This window comes from Pelobates fuscus, chromosome 7, assembly GCF_036172605.1.
Source record: "Pelobates fuscus isolate aPelFus1 chromosome 7, aPelFus1.pri, whole genome shotgun sequence".
Classification (NCBI taxonomy): Eukaryota; Metazoa; Chordata; class Amphibia; order Anura; family Pelobatidae; genus Pelobates; species Pelobates fuscus.
Genome location: NC_086323.1, coordinates 27,175,322 through 27,198,640, shown reverse-complemented (window position 1 = coordinate 27,198,640; position 23,319 = coordinate 27,175,322). Strand labels below are relative to the sequence as shown.

At 42.5% G+C, this 23,319-nt stretch overlaps 1 protein-coding gene across 4 annotated transcripts in view; it reads right to left on the bottom strand.

Moving 5' to 3' along the window:
• Positions 1–23,319, bottom strand: part of ZFYVE9 (zinc finger FYVE-type containing 9) — a 74,787-nt gene that overhangs the window by 11,989 nt on the left and 39,479 nt on the right. For 2 of the 4 annotated variants that reach the window (XM_063427823.1, XM_063427824.1), the window contains exons 3-10: positions 20,129–22,032; positions 13,269–13,368; positions 11,429–11,515; positions 7,547–7,723; positions 5,525–5,688; positions 4,557–4,668; positions 3,437–3,559; positions 132–287 (exon numbers count right to left, since the gene is read on the bottom strand). In XM_063427823.1, coding sequence (XP_063283893.1) covers positions 132–287; positions 3,437–3,559; positions 4,557–4,668; positions 5,525–5,688; positions 7,547–7,723; positions 11,429–11,515; positions 13,269–13,368; positions 20,129–22,032 — 2,823 coding nt within the window. The remainder of the gene's footprint in view (positions 1–131; positions 288–3,436; positions 3,560–4,556; positions 4,669–5,524; positions 5,689–7,546; positions 7,724–11,428; positions 11,516–13,268; positions 13,369–20,128; positions 22,033–23,319) is intronic. The other 2 variants (XM_063427825.1, XM_063427826.1) reach the window with 2 other exon arrangements.

The window sequence follows — 23,319 nt, the reverse complement described above, 5'->3', positions numbered from 1 at the left end:
CTAAACTACAAATCATCAAATCAAGTTGCATCGAGCACAGAACATGTTTTGATAGCTAAAAAAAAAAAAAATAGTACTTCACAGTTAACATGCCATCCCCCACCTCAGCTGCTGGATCGTCGTTCACATACCTGCTAGACCTTCTCGATAAAGTTCCACAAAGTGACAGAACAGATCCCTGGGCATGCATTTCTCATCGGGTAGGCACTGCAGCAAGATGACGATTTCAGCCTGGCCCACAGCATGCATCCCCTTGGTGGTGAAACACCAGCACTTCCTGTTAACATCTACAGGAGACAAGAAATACAGAATCTATCAGGAATTAATAAAGTATGTCAAGTGTCTAGTCACAACCTATACGATGGGTTGAAAACACAGAGGGCCAGCTACCAGTCTTATAGAGTGAACACACTGAATACAGTTACATATCAGAGCGATATAATCACACAACATATGTTGTCAGATCAGGCATAAAAACAAGGAATATTATAAGTCGTACAGACAGAAATATGAAAGTTAATTATTAAGTCACTACACGACGAGCTCATTTTAGGCTGGGAATATATTTATACCAAAACGGGATTTGAAGAGAGACTACACGCGCTATAAGTATTTGCACTTCCTATGGTGTCATTCATGATGCAAGTAGCTTCCCTGTTCCTCGTCTCCCTGAATTCTGTTGCTTACGGTATATTGAAATGTATGTGGCTGCTTCCCTGTAACTATTTGTATGGTGTGTGTAATCTTTTACAGGATGATTACACCTTCCAGAGTGCTTTTGCAAAGGTTAATTCGTACAAATAGTATTTATGGAGCTTTATGGTAAGCCAACACTTTATTCAGAAAACAGATACAACATGCTGCCTCAAACAGTAGAAACAAGCATATTGCAAGCAAATACAAAAATATACTAATCAAATGCCATGAATCAAAAAGAATCTTAGTTTAGTAAATGAAAAAAAAAAAAAAAAAAAAAAAAAAAATCGCTTGGAGGTGGGTTAGTTGCCCACAAAGCTACTTTAGATATCCACTTTTTAAAGAGTCACTCTATGCACCAAGCCACTTTATCTTATTAAAGTAATTATGGTAAAAAGACATAGTCCTGGCTTAGTTACTGCAATAAATAGCGTTTTTGCTGTGTGCAGTGCCACCTCAATGGGCGGTCAATCAGCCAGCTGGTAACAGGCATTTTGAGCAACTTCTGCATTCTGGGTCCGCACACATAGCATGCTAATCACAGACACTTTGGACAGGATGCTCATGATTAAGTGACACACACACACACAGTGTCAAACACCTGCTGCCCGGCTTTCAGGCAATTTAACACTGGTTTTTGACCTCTGTCCTTCCAAGGTGCAACGGTCAGAGGAAGAAGAAAAAAATAAAACAGTGTTTGGGAATGTGTGTGTTATCAAACTAGAATTTGCATGTACCTAATGGACTATAACTCCTATCATGCTTAGTGGCATTCTAATTGAGGTTGGTGGGAGCGACACTATATATCTGATGTAATGGGATAGTGAATGAACCACTTGCTAAACAGTGTATGAGAAATATAAATCCAATCAACCTCATCCAGCGGTTAGCTCAGTCTGATTGAGAATTCTAGTCTACAAAGGTTTTGTACAACAAGACCCCAGGGAAAGATTTGTCTGAATTCTTTGTAACAATGAATTATACGCATTAAAACATTTTTATTTATATTTTTACAAAAAATGCATTTTTGGATAGTTTTCCCTATTATTACTGAAATGCAAAAAACAGAGGGTCACAACAGGGGAGAATGTTCCTCACACTAGTTTAAACTTAGCGTGTATTATTTAACCCCCATTGTAAATCAGGTTTACTTTACTTTCAGCTGTTTGCAATGAACAAATCAAACAACAGCAATTGATATAGCTCAACACAACAAATTATTTAAGTGGTTTCCCCAATTCAACTGAAAATGCAACAAATGTTACAGTTTTAAAAGCTGAAAGTCTGTAAATGTTGCCAATAAACCCGATTTTCAATGGGGATTTAATCATTTTGATTACAATTGTGATATTATACAAGATCCAGCACACTCACTCGTTCATGAATCAGTCATTTCAAACCTCACAGAATGTAGAGTTTTTTAAGAAACCCCTAACCGAGGCAAAAGCCATGGAGGTTTAGTCACAGTACATGATCATATATTGTATAAGCTTGCCACAACACAAGTGCACCTATTTTTAGTAGGTTCTATCAAATCTGTCTTCTCTACAGTGTGACTGCAGCATGAGAGGAAGAGCTCACTCAGAGATCAGTGCTGGAGAGCTAGCAGAGAGCTACTCATAGCCCTTCTGTCAGTCAAAAGATACCCGGAGTTCCCCTCTTCTTTTAACATTGGAGGGTGGGGGCAGTAAAAGAAATAACACAGCTGAGCAAGATCACTCCGTTGCGGTATTTATTATTATTATAATATTTGAAGATTTATGAGAAGCGCTCACTTTGAGTGCTGCTCATTGCTCATCTGTCACCTGGGGCCACTAACTGAGGCCCCAGGTGACAGAAGGGACCTCCAGGTATCGAAAGGTACCACTGCTGGTACCTTTATTGCACGACGCTCTATGCCGTCAATGGGCATTAAAGTCCTGTACTGCATGACGGCATAGACCGTCATGTGGTCTTTAAATGGTTAAGATTATAAGTTCACTAAATCTAGAAAAAAATATAGCATTTTATTTCAAAACAGCAAAGGTAAAAAAAATACTAAACAAAAGCCTTTTTTGTAGCTTAAGTTTTGGGCTTCACCATTTTGAACTAAACACCGAGAGCTGGTTATCACTTCATGGCAGCTTGCTGTTTAGTGAATAAACCTCAATCGAATGACTGTAGTTTAGAGACACAGAGAAACAACCTATACCATGATGACATAACAGTAAAGTGAGCCAGGTTTTGTGTTTGTCATTATATAATAAGCATAAATAACCAAACTGGTTAATCAGGAGCAGTAACAGAGAGCAACAGCGCACACTGTCTCCCTGTAGACCTCACACAGAGGCCTGGCTCACACAGTGCACTGTGTCTCCCTGTAGACCTCACACAGAGGCCTGGCTCACAAAGCGCAGTGTCTCCCTGTAGACCTCACACAGAGACCTGGCTCACACAGCGCACTGTGTCTCCCTGTAGACCTCACAGAGAGGCCTGGCTCACACAGCACACTGTCTCCCTGTAGACCTCACACAGAGGCCTGGCTCACACAGCGCACTGTGTCTCCCTGTAGACCTCACACAGAGGCCTGGCTCACACAGCGCACTGTGGCTCCCTGTAGACCTCACACAGAGGCCTGGCTCACACAGCGCACTGTGGCTCTCTGTAGACCTCACACAGAGGCCTGGCTCACACAGCGCACTGTGTCTCCCTGTAGACCTCACAAAGAGGCCTGGCTCACACAGCATACTGTGACACGTACAGTTGACAATCTTCACCATTGCCAAAAGATTTGCATTAAGGACAAACACGAGTGGATCAGGACCCCCATCTTCCAACTGCTGCATGACTGACATCTGGGAGGGACGTTCCTCCACTGCGTAATCTGGGAAAAGAGCAGACAAATATTGTGTGTCATTATTCTCTGTCTCCATCCATGACGAGAGAGCCAGCACATTCTAAGAGAGAAGCAATGGGAAACAGATTAACAAACAATCAGACAAAAATGTAAGACGCCCAAACTGCCAAAACCCCAGTTGATTGTTAGATCAACTCATGTGTGTGATATAAAGATATAAATATAATATAAGAAAAGGTGTGTGGAATGACAAAGCTGATTTTTATTTGCACTTACTACATGTGCAGGGGACGTTGAGTAGGTTTGCACAATATATACACCCACAGAGATGTATGGTGATAGCTGTGTGGAGCTAATGTGCTCACTCAGCGTGACATTCTGGGTTTATTTTAGAAACACAATATTTCATAGTTGCTGTGTGTGACCAGGTCAGTAAGGAATATTATTCACTGAACAAACTGTATGAACTTGAACCAAATTGCAAATTTTAAACAAAAAAAAAAAATATCAACAGCCAAACTGTGAGATACTTTTTCTGACGAAGGAACATTTTGTCAAATTTTTGCAAATTGATTTTACGTTCACTACAATGTTGCATTTCATGAATAAAGCCGTACATTTCATAAGAAAGGTGGACAGAGCATAATGCACAAACACTGGCAGGCAAACCAGAGCACAAGAGACAACAGGTCACAGTAAATACAATGCAAACCACTACAACTACCAACACTACAACCATATTGTATTGCTTTATTTTAAAGGAAGCAAAATAGAGAAGGTTGAAAGAGGTAAACACAGATTTGACAATACAGAAAGAGGAAGAAGAAGGGGAAATAACAGGTACAGGACCATCATACTTGTTCTCCCAACCATTAAATTGTTTCAGATCTCTTTAATCAGGTTAGGAAGGTTTGCCAAACTGATAATATTTTGTCATCATGTAAACTTTCAATTTGAAAATCCATGGTTCATCCGGAGCGTGACAGGTGCAATTCTTTAGGATACGATTATTTAGCCAACACACCTCCTTTCACACCTGTGGAGATCAAGATGGGGGGAAGACCATCCTCTGGTATAAGGTTCATTGCACTTCCAACCTGAGTTATGCTGCCGCAGAAACCGGAGGTGCTCTCACCCTGAAAAATCAGTGAACAAAAAAAAAAAATAAAAATTACAGTACAGAGAGAGGGTCAGTCTCTTCAGGCTCTCTATATACTATTACTTAGAACCTTCAGACAGTTTGCATCAGTAATCAGGTAAAAACATTGTTTTTATTCCCTTCTCCCTCGCAATACCAAATAAGGTGCGCTGACAGATAACACACGGGCACACGACATCCTCGTTACATACAGCAGTTTGGTTACATGGTAAAATAACGTACAGAGAAATGGAATTTTACAGTGGACAAATAATGACTGGGATACTGACTAATGCATGAACTGCTGAGAATTCCAGGTTTATTTCAAATGTATGCCAAAAGAAGAGAACTGAAAACAAAGCAGACTTAAATATATAATTGCAATTTAGCTACTGTGGCCTAAAATTCTGAATGAATCAGCATTTCACACATTCTTGTGAAAATGCCTGAATATCTAAAACAGACAATTTTACACATCATCATTTTCCATCAGGAACAACGTTTATCACGCAACACACAACGGGTATCTCACAAAATATTCAACCAATGTGTCGCCAAAACTAACAACTTCTACAGCTACGTTGCCAATTTGCCTATCAAGCATCATACATGACAGTTTTTAAATAAAAGCCAATTGTAAGCTGGCAACACAGAGAATTACATGGGTCACATTTTTGGGGGTAAGTGGTGCACTCCCCAGCTATTTCCACCCAGCCAGTGTTGCTAGGGGCGATGGGGGAAAAGCAGGAGCAACGTTTTAGTGCTTAGCAGTGAAGGATATTTGGTTACAGTTAGATATACAAATAATATGATGATGCTTTTGGGAGATCAGACTACAAATTCCTCCATATTACCTCAGAAGGTGGAGAGTTACTAGGTGTAGACTTGTTGGCGTCATGGGCTACCGTTAAGGTCCCTACTGCTGGGGATCCTGTGGCTTTCTCCGCATCAGCAGCTTCTCCGTTTGGCAAGATTCCATCGGCAAACCATACCCTACGCTGCTCCCTGGACTGAGACACTATAAGAAGTAACAAACATACAGATTTAAACCTCATCTTAATTATATTTTCATCATTATCTGAATACCTCTTCATAACATAGTATACATAATAAACAGCCACCTTCAGCACCATTATTTATTTATAAATTATTTTACCAGGAAAGATACATTGAGATTTCTCTCGTTTTCAAGTTTGTCCTGGGTCCACAAAACGATACATTATGGTACAATAAAATACAAAAACAATATTATTGCACAATATATAAAAAAATGTAACATAGAACAGGTAGGAAATATATAATCAACCATGACAGGTGCATTCTGTTTTGAGGTATGTGGAGAGGGATCTCGTAAAGGACTTTAGGCTTGGGGAAGTTTTTAAAGTGTGCGGGAGATCGTTCCACAATTGCGGCACTCTGTAGGAGAAGGAAGATCGGGCTGCTTTCTTTTTATATTGAGGTAGACTAAATAAAGTGTTAAAGGGACACTATAGTCACCAGAACAACTACAGCTTATTGAATTTGTTCTGCTGAGTAGAATCATTACCTTCAGGCTTTTTGCTGTAAACACTGTCTTTTCAGAGAAAATGCAGTGTTTACATTACAGCCTAGTGATAACTTCACTGGCCACTCCTCAGATGGCTGTTAGAGATATTCTAGGGTCATGGCTGCCTAAAATGCATCCAAACATTCAGTGTCTCCTCCCTCTGCATGCAGACACTGAACTTTCCTCATAGAGATTCATTGATTCAATCCAATCTGTGTTTGAATCATGCTGGCTTGCATCTGATCTGCCTCCTGGTCAGTCTCAGCCAATCCTATGGTGAAGCACTGTGATTGGATCAGGCTACCACTTTTGAGGATATCAGCAGACTGCTTGTTTTTCTGAGACAAACAGCATGCAGAGTTACAGATTCAGGCTTGAATACAGTAAGATTTTTACTATATTTATGGAGGCATGAGGGGCCCCAGGGGGGCTTTGTGGTGGTTTTAACACTATAGGGTCAGGAATACACGTTTGTGTTCCTGACCCTATAGCGATCATTTAACCTCTAATTGCAATCTTCATTAGAAATCTTGCAATCAGAACGAGCTATTTATCATGAAATACTGGTACACTGACCGTCTTTCTAAGTGATCCTAAGGTGGGAGCAACAATTAATGAATTTAGAAAAGCTGCAGGAGTGTGATACCTGCACATTTTTGTACAGAGAGAGCTACCTTTTCTCTGTTTTCATATATTCTCTCCACAACATAAACTTGTATACAAGATTAAAAGACCATTTATTTAAACCATTAAATCCGATGATCCGGCAGGGTCGATTGGCATCAGCAGTTTATCAGTAGAATAAATGCTATTCCCAAATAGCCACTTGCTTTAAAATGTGTCGCCCACCTCCCCCAATCCCCAATCCCCAAAGCCCCCTCTTTCATTTATTGTTTTTTAAATCTAATAAAATAGAACATATGCAATTGCTAGATTGGCTGGCATCCTTACATATATGTAAACAGTGCAGATCAATTAGCAATCGTGCTCACGTATGCTTTTGTGGTTTACGGAGTTGTTACACAAAATTCGCTTTGGAAACCAACAATATATGCTACCCAAGCAGAATGGTCTTAGAAGAGAAAAGCCCTGTATCAGGAAGTCAGAGAGACACACCTAAGGGTGAAGCATAAATTGAATGATCGGAATTTAACCCTATCCTTGCAAACAGAGCAGGAAGTCAGTCATCAAATCCCCATGCTGGCAACCACACTCAAAGTATTTCCTGACCCTTGTTTACTACTCTCTACAGAGCCACATTAACCCCTTCATACCAAAGTCAACCATGGAAATGTGCTTTCAATGTCAATTCATGAATGGCTTTCCTTACCTTCGGCTCCCGGGTGCTTTAACACTCCCACAGGTACCATGACCGTTGGAGGGGGTGAGCTGAGGGCACCAGAGGCCTGTGCTTGCTGCATGGGTGGGATGGTGGAGCAGTATTCAGAGGGATTGTTGGGGTTTGGGTTCTGAACGGACGCACTTAGCATGTTTTCCCAAGCTTGCGCTGAAACACATACATGGAGAATAATTACACAGGTTTGTATGGGCAAATTCCTAAATAAATATTTTACATAGTTCAATGGCAGAACAATTTCCTAAGGGGGAGGAGGGTTATCTCTGCTGATTGTGTTAAAACATTTGACACCTTCCTTTTCTTCTAAGATAACTGTATTGTGCCTTCAAGCAATAGATTTCAAAATGATGTACCTGTATGTACTTGCATAGCTTCCTTATTGCTGGGGTTTGGGGGGGTTTTACCATACTTTTCAATAATCTTCAAAATAATGTGTTAAAAAATCAAAAAGCATGCAAAGAGTAAAACTCGATTATTCAAAAAGTGACTTTTACATATCTGACCAGAGAATGGACTTTTTTTTTACCTCAATATTTTAGCTTTTAATTAAATCCTAGACTTGTAATTTATTTGTATGAGACAGAGATATGCTGGAGCACCGAGTAAATTGTAGCCTATAAGTGCTATAGAGGCTCGAGCAGTGCATGAATTAGAATTTAAGGGCTTGTTTAGAACATCAACATTATGGAGAATTAAACCAGGGCATTTCATATTATTTGGTCACAACGTGCAAACTCAATTTACCATCATCACATGCTTACTCTTTAAAGTGTGAATTGTCAGGAATTCATAGTAAAACTTTATATTTTCGGCCTGTTTAGCCTAAAAAATTCTGCACATCAGCAAAGTACACACTGATCAGCCACAACATTAAAACCACTGCCAGGTAAAGTGAATAGCATTGATTATATTGTTACAATGGCACCTGTCAATGGGTGGGATATATTGGGCAGCAAGTGAACACTCAGTTCTTGAATTCCATATGGTGGAGCACAAGGTCTGGGTGACTTTACAAGGGCCAAATAGTGATGGCTAGACGAGTGGGTTAGAGCATCTCCAAAACGGCAAGTCTTGTGGGGTGTTCCCGGTATGCTGTGATAAGTACCTACCAAAAGAGGTGCAAAGAAGGACAACTGGTGAACCGGTGTCAGGGTCATGGGTGCCCAAGGCTCATTGATACATGTGGGTAGCGAAGACTAGCCTGCCTAGTCTTATTACACAGAAGAGCAATAGTAGCTTAAACGGCTGAAAAACATAATGCTGGCCATGATAGAGGGGTATGAGAAACACACAGTGCATCGCAGTTTGCTGCGTATGGGGCTGTGTAACCGCTGACCAGTCAAAGTGACCATGATGACCCTTTTCAACCACTGAAAGCACCTTTTAATGGGGACATGAGTGTCAGAACTGGACTACAGAGCAATGGAAGAAGTTTGCCTGGTCTGATGAAGGGAATTTTATTTTAGATCAGGGGAATGGTCGGGTGCATGTGCATCCTTTACCTGAGGAAGAAATGGCAGCTGGATGCACTGAGAAAATTGTCTGACCTGGCCAGAAATCTGCCTCTGCCAGCCTGACTCCCAAGATGGCCAGACACAACTGCTAGCTGCTCTGGCATCTGGGAACAAAAATTTACTTAAAGCTGCATCTAACCGTTTGGAAACGACCTGGAGGGTGTACTAGGGTCACAGGTGATTGTTGAAGCCTGCTCTGAACTGCACAGCGGACATCATACCTTGACCATCAGTATTGACGGCGGGAAGAGGCGCCCGCTGTGGCAGTTCTCCGGCAGCCCCGTTACCACCCCTCCCCTCTTTGGACCGGTGGGAGATATCCCGGTCCCCACTGGGGAACACCGATTCAGAGGTGGGACCCTACACAACAGATCCCTAAAGAACCAGGTGGAGTTTCAGCCTTGCAGAGCAGGCATTGTGGGTCAACAGTGGAGAGACTCATTTGATGCCCAGTTCAACACTATCTGCCAGGCATTCTGGCATCGAATCAGCAAACAAACCAAGGTACTTACCCACCCTTTCTACTACACCAACAACTATAACACCTGATCCCATAACCTGTTCCTCTTTTGGGCCAGGGGCCCGCCTTGAGCAACGCCTAGACTGCCGACCATATACCTATAAGGGTACCAGAGTCAGGGGAGCCCTGGTGGCACAAGACCCTGCACCCCTGAGACAAAGGATCCATGGACATGGGGCACAAGCACCACTTCATGCAGCTTGGCACTCAGCAGAATCAGCACAGTCCAGTGAGAAAGGGATGGGACCACAGTCCTGGCGAGGAGCTGTCCTCTCCATGGTGACCTGTCGGCGTCGGATGAACCGCAGATGCTTTGCAGAGCAGAGATCCGGTTTCATTCAAGTCACCATTATGTCTTTAATACAGGGATTTCTGTCCTTCTCTCTACTTACGTTGTTCGTTGTAATCAGTGCCCAGTGGAATTAAATCGTATGTGTAATTTAACCTGCCTTAATCCTTAAGCAGTCTATATACCAGCCTGATCCCAATCACAGGCAGTCTCCGGGTAGCACAACATGCTTAAAGGACCACTATAGGCACCCAGACCACTTTAGCTCAATGAAGAGGTCTGGGTACCAGGTCCGTCTAGTGTTAACCCTGCAGCTGAAAACATAGCAGTTTCAAAGAAAATGCTATGTTTCACTGAGTGTTAATCCAGCCTCTAGTGGCTGTCTCACTGACAGCCGCTAGAGGCGCTTCCGCACTTCTCACTGTGAAAAATCACAGTGAGAAGACGCTGAACGTCCATAGGAAAGCATTGAGAAATGCTGTCCTATGGGCGGTTTGAAGGCGCGCGCTGACATTGGCAGAGGGAGGAGAGTTCCCCAGCGCAGAGGGAGCCTGTCGCTGGAGAAAGGTAAGTGGCTGAAGAGGTTTTAACCCCTTCAAATCAAGCGGGAGTGGGACCCTATAGTGCCAGGAAAACGAGTTTGTTCCAGTATCACTCAATACCCAGCCTGTACTCTTCATGTTTATATTGTCTTCTGTACTTACAATTTTTGAATTCTGCCCAATGTATTGAGTGCCTAGCCTCATTAGAATATATTTCTTCTTTGGTATTGAGTGTGCCTGGCTTTCACAATGTTTTATTATTGTTTCATTATTAATGCCAGTGCATGTGTCATGCTTTGTGTTGTCATCACCCCTCTAGTTACAATTCGCACTGAGCATTTGAGTTTAATTCCTACCCTTAAAAAAAAAAAATGCAGACTTCGCGCTAATGTCCTATTATACATCTGTCTATTCTCATGTATTTTTACATCCTGTGGACATGTCACTTCAAGCCCGTCTGTTTATCACTGCATAACATAAATAAAGAATGTAAAAGATACTGTGTCTTATACCCAAACCTTCCCTCTAATACAGATATCGCAGACATAACAGAAAGCTAAATGTTTAACATAGGGTATTAAGTGGTGGTAAATTGCTTATTGGCCATTGTCTTTTTGTTTGTTTTGTTTACCCTTAGAGTTTAAAGAAGTATAGCAACTGGCTTTTAAGCTGTAATGCACAGGGCAACAGTATGTGTTTAGATTCCATTCAAAGTATCCCATGCTTGTAAGTTATCATGGAGGATGAGGTCCTGCAGTTGGTGAAACAACAAGGGTGATTCTTGACTATGGAGAATTATGATCATGATATGTTTGTGTTTCACTTCTTTTCTTTTAACCAAAATAAAATAAATAAATAAAAAAGGAGGATGACCACTATTTCAGCTCCACCATGAATCTGCCAATACATAGATTGTTTATTGTTGTGCAGGATACAAGCCCTCTTCTTAAAGTTATTTGTGACCCTAAATAAGAATTTTAGACATCTCACCATGCCGAACAGGCTCCAGGATTTTACTGCTGTCGTGTGGGACTACCTTTGGCATAAAATCTGGGACCGCTTTCAAATGTCCTTGTCCTGTTAGAAAAGAAAGGAGGAAAAAAGACAAAAAACAATAAATGGTTGGTTAAACGAGGGGAGGTGAGGGGGGGGACCTTGTATTCCAAGGTCAGCATGTTAACAGAAGGATAAAAATTGAGAGAAGTAGTGATGCGCCATTAAATGGTTTACACATAGTTTCAGTTAAAGGCTTTTTAAAACAAATGCTCGGTGCCATGTTGGAAGGAACAGAACTTAAGAAATCAAACAGAACCCTTCCCATACGATTCTGTGGGCCGTGACACTCCCATACTGGATTGCAACATAAATATCTGAACCCAACAATGAAATTATGAAATACAATAAATAAATAAAAGTTATCAGGAATCTCGAACTAGACTTGTAGATGACATATCTTCACCTTGGTCCTGGGGGTTATTTTATGAGATTACAGAACAAACACAAAAATACACCTTTTTTTTTTTTTTACCACAATCCACCAACCGGCCAAGACTGCCACTCAATATTAACCTTTAAAATGACTCCATGAAAACAATGGTGAAATACTGGGGCTTATATCAACACAGAATCTGTTGAGAACACAAGAATGTGTTCTTTGAAAAGAAAATCCTGTAGATCACAAAAATAAAGGCTCCATGCTTTCTTAATTTTACAAATCAGGGCAACAAGAAGTGGACATCAGAAATAACGAAAACCCCGGGGAAAAAAAATACAAGATTGGTGAAATAAGAAGAACCACTAAAATCTGGGGTACACGAAGAGTTATTAGGGAGGGGGGGGTAACTCACTCTTCTCAATGAGAACTGCCAAACATGATTAAACCACTGGCCGCTCCAAAACTTATAATTCCATAACAGCTAAATCAATAAGGAATTTTCAAATATTTGATAGTTGGTGCTTTGTGTAGAGATATGGGGTCAATTAATTTTGGAGCATACTAATACATTAATGCTTGGGAGTCCTACACTAAAAATGGCCATCATCAAACAAAGGATGTACCGCATAATTAAGGCTATCCAGCACACCACTCTAGGTCACAGATTCACTAAAATACATTGATGGCTTCTAAGTAATCCAGTCATAAGGCCTTAATGAATACCACTGTATACAGGAGGAGCTTTTCAATGACAGCATTTTAAAAGGTCCTTGGCAAACACCGTCCTAAAAATGTGATTTAGTGTTTCCTGTAGAGATCCTCCCATGAATACCCATTCATATAAAGATGGGAAAACAACTCTGGGAGGTCCTAACAAAAATAAACCAGGAGACAAACAACGTTCTGTCCACTTGACACAGAACATATTACTGGTACATTGTTTTGGAGATGACGGATTTATTAAAATGACAGATCAATTCTTATTTCAAGCATTTTAGAAAAGGGATAAATTATATTTGAAATAGATACTGATATGAACTAGTCCCTCAAATCATTTCTGCACTATAACTAAGATTTGGGTTGGTTGGATGCTTTATATTTGTATGATTGGTTTTGGGTGGTAATGTAAATGCTTTGTAGGATAGGATCTGCAAAACATTTTATTTTTTCATTTTCCGATGTTTTTCAAGATTAGCAAATAAAATGCTTAATTGCTGCTGCAATAAAAAACATTAATTCGTTTAGAAAAGTCATGTTATGATTCCAGTAAAATATATGATGTTTGGTTCAGTTGTAGGCTTTGTGAGATTAATGCAAATGCAAACGCTGCCTTCCATAAGCCAAAGGCACGGACACACAGCATGGATTTAAGCCACAGATGCGTTTTACACTTACCATTGATGAGTACAGAATGACAGGTGACACATACACGGGCTTCCTTCTTATCCATGTAAAGGAGTTTGCATTTGAGGCTACAGCAGGTAGCACAGAACACCTGGGGAAGATGGATATTTGTACAGGTTATATACATTACTTTTATAAAAACAACACACACAATTAAGGGGACAAACTAAGATAAACAGCATGCCCCTGCAGTGTCACACATTAGCTATTATATGGCACGGATATTAATTTGTGTTTTGTTTTATGTAGCGATAGTCTAGCCTTCCCTGCATCTGACTCACAGCCTGCATGAAAATATTTAATTTTTAATCCGATCTTAAAGGGACACTCCAGGCACCCAGACCACTTGCGCCCATTTGAGTGGTCTGGGTGCCAACTTTCATAAACTGCAATAATTACCTTGCAGGGTTAACTCCTCCTCTAGTGGCTGTCTACTAGACAGCCACTAGAGGGCACTTCCTGATTCATAGCACAGGTTTTCTGTGCTAGAGCGTTGCTGGACGTCCTCACGCTGTGTGAGGACCTCCAGCGTCGCTCAATTCCCCATAGGAAAGCATTGAAAAGCATTTTCAATGCTTTCCTATGGAGAGCTCTAATGCACGTGCGCGGCATTGCCACGCATGCGCATTAGGTTTCCTCAGCCGGCGGGCAGGATCAGTCTACCCCGCCAGCTGACGTGATCGAGGGGAGGAGCGGCGGCGACCCGAAACCACCGCCGAGGGACATCGTCGGGGGTCTCAGGCAAGTCACTGAAGGGGTTTTCACCCCTTCAGCAACCGGGGATTGGTGGTGGGAGGGAGAGGGAACCTGAACGGATTGTTTTCCTGGCACTGGAGAGTCCCTTTAACAATTAATGACAGAAGCAATTGTCTAACGTCTTAACCAAACCAAACTTAGAATATATAAGCATATATATATATATATATATATATATATATATATATATATATATGCAAAAATGTATATGCAAAATGTGATTCTTTGATGAACTTATTTGTATATGCCCACCCAGAATCCTTTGCAGTAGAAACATCACTTCAAATTTGTGATTTCTATGGGAAACGCAAGTCTTATGGCTTGAATGGTGTGCATATTTGTGTTTAACATTGTATTGACTATCCATAGGTATAGATAGATATATATACACACACACACGATCTCCCTCTAATGCTGCAGCTCTGGCATGCTGTCCCTGCAAATCACTCTACTCAGCGCCAATCATAGTCAACGGAGGGACAAATGGGGAGATCCAGGGGGGGAGACAGAGTCACCACCTCTGAGCACAACCACTCAGCCACGGGGATTTAAATGCCTTTAAAAAGCTGCATACAGATCATTGGTCAGTTTAGGGTCACTAAATATGATAGAGAGCAGCACCAGGTATCGAATGACCTGGGTCTCCCTGCTGCAAATGTAGAGAATTGAGAAGTGAGACTGCATGATTTATATACCAAAACCACTTAATTTAGCTAAAGTTGTTTTGGTGCTTAGAATGTTGCTTTAAATACAAACCATTAAGTATCAGGGTTCTGTTTACATTTGAACTCAGTGGGGAGATTTAAAAGGTCAAAGTGTTCTGTTCTGCAAAGTGGTAGCCCACGTGGAAACCAGTATGACACATTCCACCGGTGATTCTTCAGCTTGGACATTTTTGCACCAGGTTTAAGACCAGAACACTGATCTATATCCCCCATTTAATCCGGGTCTAAGTGTTCCCTGTTTGGCAGCTGCAGGTGCATATCTTGGAATCCCATCAGTCTGAGTCTTCCCAAAAATCTAAACACAGCAAACGTACATTTGTGATCACAGGAAAATGTTCTTTTATTGTTATATCTCACTCAGGATCAAACACAGCATGTACAGCAGAGAATATTAAATATTCACATATAGAAGGATACAAAATAAATATTGTATAAAGATAAGACAAATAGCAAAAAAAGAAAGAAAAAAGATACCAAGGGCGGGGTAGGTAAAGCAAACAGGATTCATCTCAATGGGAGAGGGAAGGGGGGGGGATACATCTGAGAAATATAAATTCACACTGTTAAACAATCTCGTATGTGGGGTGGTTAGAGAAAGGAATCCCACTGCAGACAGAGAAAACTAAACTATGTTCTGACTGAAAGAGAGAGACTGTCCATGTACGCGATTACAAAATTCAGACTACAATATCTACCTCTACAATTAAGAAGGGTAGTGTCCCCCTTAAGAAACACCAATCAGTTATATAACGGATTGAAAAAGTCACTGATAGCGGCGAAACGCGTCTCAGGAAGATTCAGCCCTTTAGACCCCTTTTATTGATATTTTTTTTAACATACTATATGTATTAATAAATATTCACTTTATTATCCATATTGTCTGGTGCCATCTTCAACATATACCTCTACAATTAAGAAGGGTAGTGTCCCCCTTTAAGAGACACCAAGCTGTGTTACTTGGAGCCAAGGTTTGAGGCTCCTTAAGAAGGTGAGCAGTTTATGTATAGTTTGTGCACAAGTCCCTTTTTATGCTACGTACTTCACTAGAAGCTGTGGCTTCCTTGTGTTTTACCGTCTTCCCTCTTGAGTGTGTTCATCATAAAGTCTGAAGAGGGCCAGTGTCACCATAGAACACAACTGTGAGAGTGACTTGAGCCTATCCCGTTTGGCTCTACATTTGTGAGTGAATCATTATCTATTGTCCTGCCACATTTTTTATATAAAACCTTATTGCACCATAGTGTGTCTGTTTATTAAAGTCCTGATTATACAAGATACCCCTTATTGTATAAGGGTACGTGTGTTACATCTTGTAAATATTGTATAGCGCTCCACTACATGCACTGCTGGTAGGATCCCCACTTAGTACATTTATCTTCATCGCTTTGTTTTTTTGTGTAGTTTGGGAGGAACTCACATAAGAGTGGTAGCAGCTTTTTATGTATACAATTCCTTATTAACCATAAGCGCAATTATCATACACAGAACTTTTTCTTCCACTTTAATTTACAAGCTGTGCCCAGCGCAATATGACAATTTTTTTTTTCCTTTGCAAGCTATAAACAGACTGCACTAGATTTGAGACTCATTGCGCAATATCTTTGGCTATTTTGAAGAGGGGGAGGAGGGGGGTGGAATTCGCACAGTGGGCTCAGGTGTAGTCCACCGATTGGTTACCTTAGAAATGCAGAAGGCTGAAGACTGTTAGTTTTAGGCATCCTAAGTATTATTGAACATGTAGCCCGCAAATATGTGCAAGGGCAATGTCATCACTGGTCTAGAGCAGGCAAGAGGGGTTTTTTTTAATTACGACCGCTTATTTTTTTTTTATCAATTTGAATCATTTTCAGACAACAATGAAAAGGTGATTTACTGCAGCAGCCTAAATGGTTATAATTACGATACAGTGACATGGTTATCAGAGATCGCAGGTGTATCATCTAATGCAGTGATGGCGAACCTTTTTGAGCCCGAGTGCCCAAACCGCAATACATGCCAACTTTTTTTTCCTTAAAGTGCCAACACGGCAATTGCTTGTGTGTGTGGGGGGGTGCGTGTGTGTGTGTGGGGGGGGGGGTGCGTGCGTGTGTGTGTGGGGGGGGGGGGTGCGTGTGTGGGGGGGGGTGCGTGTGTGGGGGGTGTGCTTGTGTGTGGGGGGGTGTGCTTGTGTGTGGGTGTGCGTGCGTGTGGGGGGGTGCGTGTGGGGGGGTGCGTGTTGTATGTGTAAATGAGGGGTGCTGTGTGTGTGTATGAGGGGTGCTGTGTGTGTGTGTGTGGGGGGGGGCTACTGTGTGTGTGGGGGGGTGCTGTGTGTGTGGTGGGTGCTGTGTGTGTGAGGGGGTAGCTGTGTGTGTGGGGGGGGTGCAGTGTGTGTGTGGGGGGGTGCAGTGTGTGTGTGGGGGGGTGCAGTGTGTGTGTGGGGGGGTGCAGTGTGTGTGTGGGGGGTGCAGTGTGTGTGTGGGGGGGTGCAGTGTGTGTGTGGGGGGGTGCAGTGTGTGTGTGTGGGGTGGTGCTGTGTGTGTGTGGGGTGATGCTGTGTGTGTGTGTGGGGGTGCTGTGCGTGTGTGGGGGGGTGCTGGGTGTGTGTGTGGGGGGGTGCTGGGTGTGTGTGTGGGGGGGTGCTGGGTGTGAGTGGGGGGGTGCTGGGTGTGTGTGTGGGGGTGCTGTATGTGTGTTTGGGGGGGTGCTGTGTGTGTGTGTGTGTCTTTGTGTGGGACGGGTGCTGTGCTGTGTGTGAGAGGGGTGCTGTGCTGTGGGGGGTACTGTGTGGGGGATAGGGATACTGTGTGTGGGGGGTAGGGGTGCTTTGGGGGGTAGGGGTGCTGTGTGGGGGGGTAGGGATGCTGTGTGTGGGTAGGGGTATTGTGTGTGGGGGTAGGGGTGCTGTGTGTGGGGGGGTAGGGGTGCTGTGTGTGGGGGGGTAGGGGTACTGTGTGTGGGGGGGGTAGGGGTACTGTGTGGGGGGGTAGGGGTACTGTGTGTGGGGGGGTAGGGGTACTGCTGGGGGGTAGGGGTGCTTCAGGGGGGTAGGAGTGCTGCTGGGGGGGTAGGGTGCTGCTGGGGGGTGGGGTGGTGCTGTGTAGGGGTGGTGCTGTGGTGGGTAGGGGTGGTGCTGGGGGGGTAGGGTGCTGCTGGGGGGTGGGGTGGTGGTGGGTAGGGGTGGTGCTGGGGGGGTAGGGTGCTGTGGTGGGTAGGGGTGGTGCTGTGGTGGGTAGGGGTGGTGCTGGGGGGGTAGGGTGCTGTGGTGGGTATGGGTGGTGCTGTGGTGGGTAGGGGTGGTGCTGGGGGGGTGGGGTGGTGCTGTGGTGGGTAGGGTGCTGTGGTGGGTAGGGGTGGTGCTGGGGGGGTAGGGTGCTGCTGGGGGGGTGGGGTGGTGCTGTGGGGGGTAGGGGTGGTGCTGTGAGGGGTAGGGTGCTGTGGTGGGTAGGGGTGGTGCTGGGTGGGTGGGGTGCTGCTGGGGGGGTAAGGGTACTTCTGGGGGGGTAGGGGTGGTGTGTTAGTATCCCACCCCCCTCTTACCTTCAATGAAGTGTTGGGGGGGGGACACAGCCATCCCTGGTGGTCCGGTGGTGGTAAGTACTGCAGGGGGAGGGATCTGTGTAACAGCTCCCCCTGTCCTCCCACGCGATGCTGTGTGGAGCGTTGCCATGGTAACGCTCGGCAACGCTCCACACAGCATCGCGCGGGAGGACAGGGGAGCTGCTACACAGATCCCTCCTCCTGCCTCCCGACCCGGAAGCAGAATAGGCGCCTGCCGTTTCGGGCAGGCAGGCGCCTATTCTGCAGTGATGGCGGACCTGTGGTCGCGTGCCCACAGAGAGGGCTCGGCGTGCCACCTGTGGCACGCGTGCCATAGGTTCGCCATCACTGATCTAATGTGTACAGATGAAGAAAAAGAAAAAAAATTAAAGGTTCTAGCTAACTTTTGCTTTACAAATCAGCACCTTTTTCCGATTTCCTACAAAGGAGGAAGCCAGAGGACTACTCAACAAGTCACCGATTCTGATTGACATGATTTCTGCCACTTACTGTATATAAGTTAGCATTATTATATAGAAGTCCAACAGTCCAATATGGCTGCCTTCTTTTAGGAAGTATTCTAAAATCATTCTTTTTTATTGTCTTTGACTAGTAGTTTACTCTGCACATTTTTGGAAATTGTATGAATAGTATAACGTCCAGCCTAATAAGATGCTTGCTATTCCCTGGACGAGTAAAATAACATTATGTATTCTTTTAAGCTCAAGATTTAATCACGAGTACTCAGAGTTTTGCTATCAATATGCATTTAAACAAGAAAAGCCAGAGGTTGTTTTCTTATTACAACTAAATCCAGGAACAACATTGTTATTTATTATACATTTAATTTTCTATACTCTAGGCACCATGACCACTTCATATCAAATAGTAGTCATGATGTGTGGAGTAACCCTTTAAATTATGTCAGAAACCCCCAGTAACATCAAATTTGGAAAGATGGTAGACTTGCCTTAAAGGAAAAATGTCCTAATTTAAAAAAAAAAAAAATGTATTGCCTCTATATGAATACATTTGTAAAATTGGACATTTAAGTAAATACATAATTTCAAACATGTTCTGGATTGTTGAAGCCATAGTGACCTTCTCTTTCATCAGAAGCACCTCTTAACTGACCTAAGCCCATGCAGGTACTCAAGAGCTACCTATATGTTTTTAATTCTAGCATCATGTGCATATACTGGAAATCTGGAAAATATGCTCTGGATACATTTTAAAGGTTTCAATAAGGCATAGTCTTGGAGCATCAATGGTTCTTCTCACCAAAGAGGACTTAAGGATGGTATCTTCCATGGAGCAAGGATAAATCAGGGAATGAACTGAAGAGAAGTATTTAATTAAAAAAAATAAAAAAAAAATACACAGAGTTGCTATAATACATGCACACTTTTATTTTCAATGTGGAACGCATAAATCCTCAAAGCCATTTAAAACACGAGTCCTTAATAACTGGGTTGAGACAGCCCTGACAGAAATATAGATTCTTATCTTAGAAAATATATTTTTACTTAAAATGTACATTATTGTCTAGAGTAACTTCCAAGATGTAACTGGATACATCTCCTACAAGTCTCGGTCAGCTGACTAAGATGACGGGATTACACAACTGGCATGACCTGTGGTAACAGGTTGCTCAAAACATCTCTAAAATTGATCTACAGCAATAGGTTCTGGGGGGTTTATTCTTCTTCATCATTATTATTACAGTTAAGCCAGTATTTCTATTAAAACAGAAGACAGATCGAGTACAAAGTAAAATACATGCTAGACTTCTTGAGTCAATTTGCCCTGATAAATTCCCATGAAAAAGAAGCTGTCCATCTTTCTACGTACCTTTCCACATGCTCTGCAATGGTGTCTCCTTTTGGTAAACGTAAACCTGGACTCACACTTCATGCAGTTCGGTGCTTGAGAATCTGGGACCCACACAGGAGCCACCTCTCCTAGGGTAGTAAATGGCTTACAGACAGGATTCCCAAACTGCCCAGCAAGGAGATCATTGTCTGGACTGTCTGCGGACACAGCAAGGCACGGGCTGCAAGGGCCCCTATAATCTCCCAGTTCACCATTACTATCAGTAACTGGGCTGCGCAGTGCAGCTTCCTCACGAAAGGCTTCTGAAGCCAGGTTGTCACCTTGATTTGACTTGTTTAACATGTCATTTTTATTCTTTGAGCTGCAGCCCGCATTAGGTGGAACTAGGTCACTCTGTAACATTTCAGACAATGGCTTTGGGATTTGCAGCTTCAAGTGAGTTGGTTGTTTGGGGCGAGCTCCACCAAAGGGGATACTAACAGGTTGCAAGCTGTTGGCCTTTTTTGGTGAGGTTTGCCCATGCACAGGTTGACCCTGACCGCACAAGCTGTGCAAGTGGTTTTTCATTTGGTCACCATTGGCATTTAGCACAAGCACTCCGGCTTCCACGACCTCCTCGTCTCTCTGCGGTTCGTAAACACTGGAATAATATTCTGATTTGCACTCCTCAATCTCTTTCTCTTCAGTAACAGAATCTTCTTTTGATGGTAAACTCTTTGGGTTATGAGCTACAGAGGGGTTTTGTATTCCATAGGAATCACACCCATTGTTCAGAGACATCAAGACATCAGGTCCGACAGCCTCCGAGACTAAAGTCACCTCCGATTCATCTATACAAGGGTCTTCTAAAAAGACATTAGCATTCACTATTTCTTTATGTTGTCCACGGATGGGACAACTGTGATTTTTTTCTTCGGTCTCTATATTGTTAGTCTTGTGGTAGCTCCCATTAATCTCATATGGTTCTGTGAAATGCTTCCTCTCACAGATTAAATTGTTTTGCACAACCTCTTCATCTGAAACAGGTTCAACATCAGCAGAAAAGGGCTCCCTTTCCAATTTGCTATTAGATTGTTTGGCTTCATGTAAAGTGAGAGACAGTTTCTCCTGCTGCTTGATGCTAACTTCCTCCATAGTACCCTTGATAATAAGATTTGGATTTTCTAACTGAAAATATGATTCCTTTGTGTTATTCTCTGAATAGAGAATATTGATGCTGGACGAGGAAAAGTCTTGTGTAGGCGACATTGAGGATTCAACTGGTTCCTGTGTTATTTTCAACTCTTTAACACTGTGTGCAATACTGAGAGCCACATTTGTACTTGTGTTAACACTATTCTGTGTTTGTGCAGTGGAACAAGTACTGGTTTCAGAATTAGCAGTGGCATTAATGTATGCCAGATAGTGAGTATCTGAGTCTTTTGGTTGTTGGTTGTTATTTTTGCCAACTAACTGATTGTGGGTGGGCTTCTCATTGTCTAGAGAAAAACACAGTGTGTCCATGTGAGACTGATTTGTAGGACTGTTACAAGGGGACAGACCATCTCCCAGTAGAACATTCTTGTTAAAGTCCATATTTTGCGTAACATCGGCAAAGTCTGATTCCACGCTGTTGTGCACAGCAGGGGTGCCGGACACAATTTCAGGCTGACCACTTTGATCAATCAGTTTGCTCTCTTCCATGCTGGAGTCTCCAGTCACCATGGTGGGCATGTATTGGGCCACACATATGATCTCTCCATTTTCACATAAGGACTTTGGAGGAGATGACAGGCTTGTTGACCGGTCTTTTAGTTGAGCCTCAATGGCAATGATTGATTTGCTAACATTGTCAAGCACTGGGTTGTCAGCCAGTCGGTGTGAAGGGGGATTTAGGATCTGATTCCATTTAGCTTCCAACAGCCTTGGAGAAACAGTCTCATCTGAAAGGCAAATAGTTCACATTAACACAAAACTTAAAAAAGGAAAAATACAAACCAACGCATCAAAATGTCCATGTTTATGTCAGTATATTTAGCTGTGAGAAGAGAGACATAAAAGACACGGGTTGCAAACACTCCCTATATGTGTTTAGCTGGACATCAGTCCTTGTGTTCAGCAAAACACACTTATACAAATGTTGCACTGCTCTGCTGAAAGGGGTGTTTCTCAGTTGTAGCAGGTAAGTTTGCTTTGTTGCAACAATGACACAAGAATATCTTTGCCACTGATTCCCGTGATAGAACATTCATTGTATGTGGGACAGACAAACACCGTTGGTATCAGGTTTGTTATTGTGCCAAGGTATACATAGTCCGTTAAGGAGCTGCTTTGTTTTAGGAATTTCTACTTGAGAAAGCAGAAACTGATCACCAAGATTATGAAAATATTTTTAGAGAAAGGAATGTGAAAAGGTCCTTATCAAGAGAGGAAAAGGGGGTGTAAACTGCAGAATAGGGACAGAAATTCCAAATCCCTAGAAATTAAATAATGCATTAAGTAGAGGAAAACAAAAATCACTTATGAGTGGTTTACAATTGTAGCAATCGATTCCCCACTTACAGAATAAGACCGGCATATTTGGAATGTTTACCTGAATTGTTATTCACCAATAAACCAGCTGTTAAAGAAAAGGATCAAAAGGGGAGGGAGGTTCTTACTACTTTAATTGCGATGTATTTATTGTGAATCTTAAAATAGTTAAAGGGACACTCCAGCTCCTTAACCCCTTAAGGACACGTGACATGTCTGACATGTCATGATTCCCTTTTATTCCAGAAGTTTGGTCCATAAGGGGTTAAATCACTTTAGCTTGCAGGAAAGCTTAGTGTGTGAAGAATGTGTCCTCTTTCCATTTTGCAAAAAGTGTAGATTTAAAAAGAAAGTGACACTTTTATAAACTTAAACGGCTACAAACAGATATCCAACCTAATTAATTCCTGGTTTGGTTAACTCAGTGGAGATAAACCCAAGAGGCAGCAATTGCCCAGAGCACCTGCCTTGCAAAGACTTCGATGTGTGATTGGACAGTCACAAAAAGTTTGAGCGGGGTAAGAGGGGGAGGGTTTGCAGAGGCAGAAGACAAGTGATCTGCAGCTGTTGCAAGCTGCTTTTAGATATACACCCAATAAGAAAAGCATAATTAAATGCATGTTAGTTTATATTTGGGGTATTAGCTACAAAACACTGATTTTTTTTTTTTCCTTCTATTTTGTATTTGGGCAGTGGAG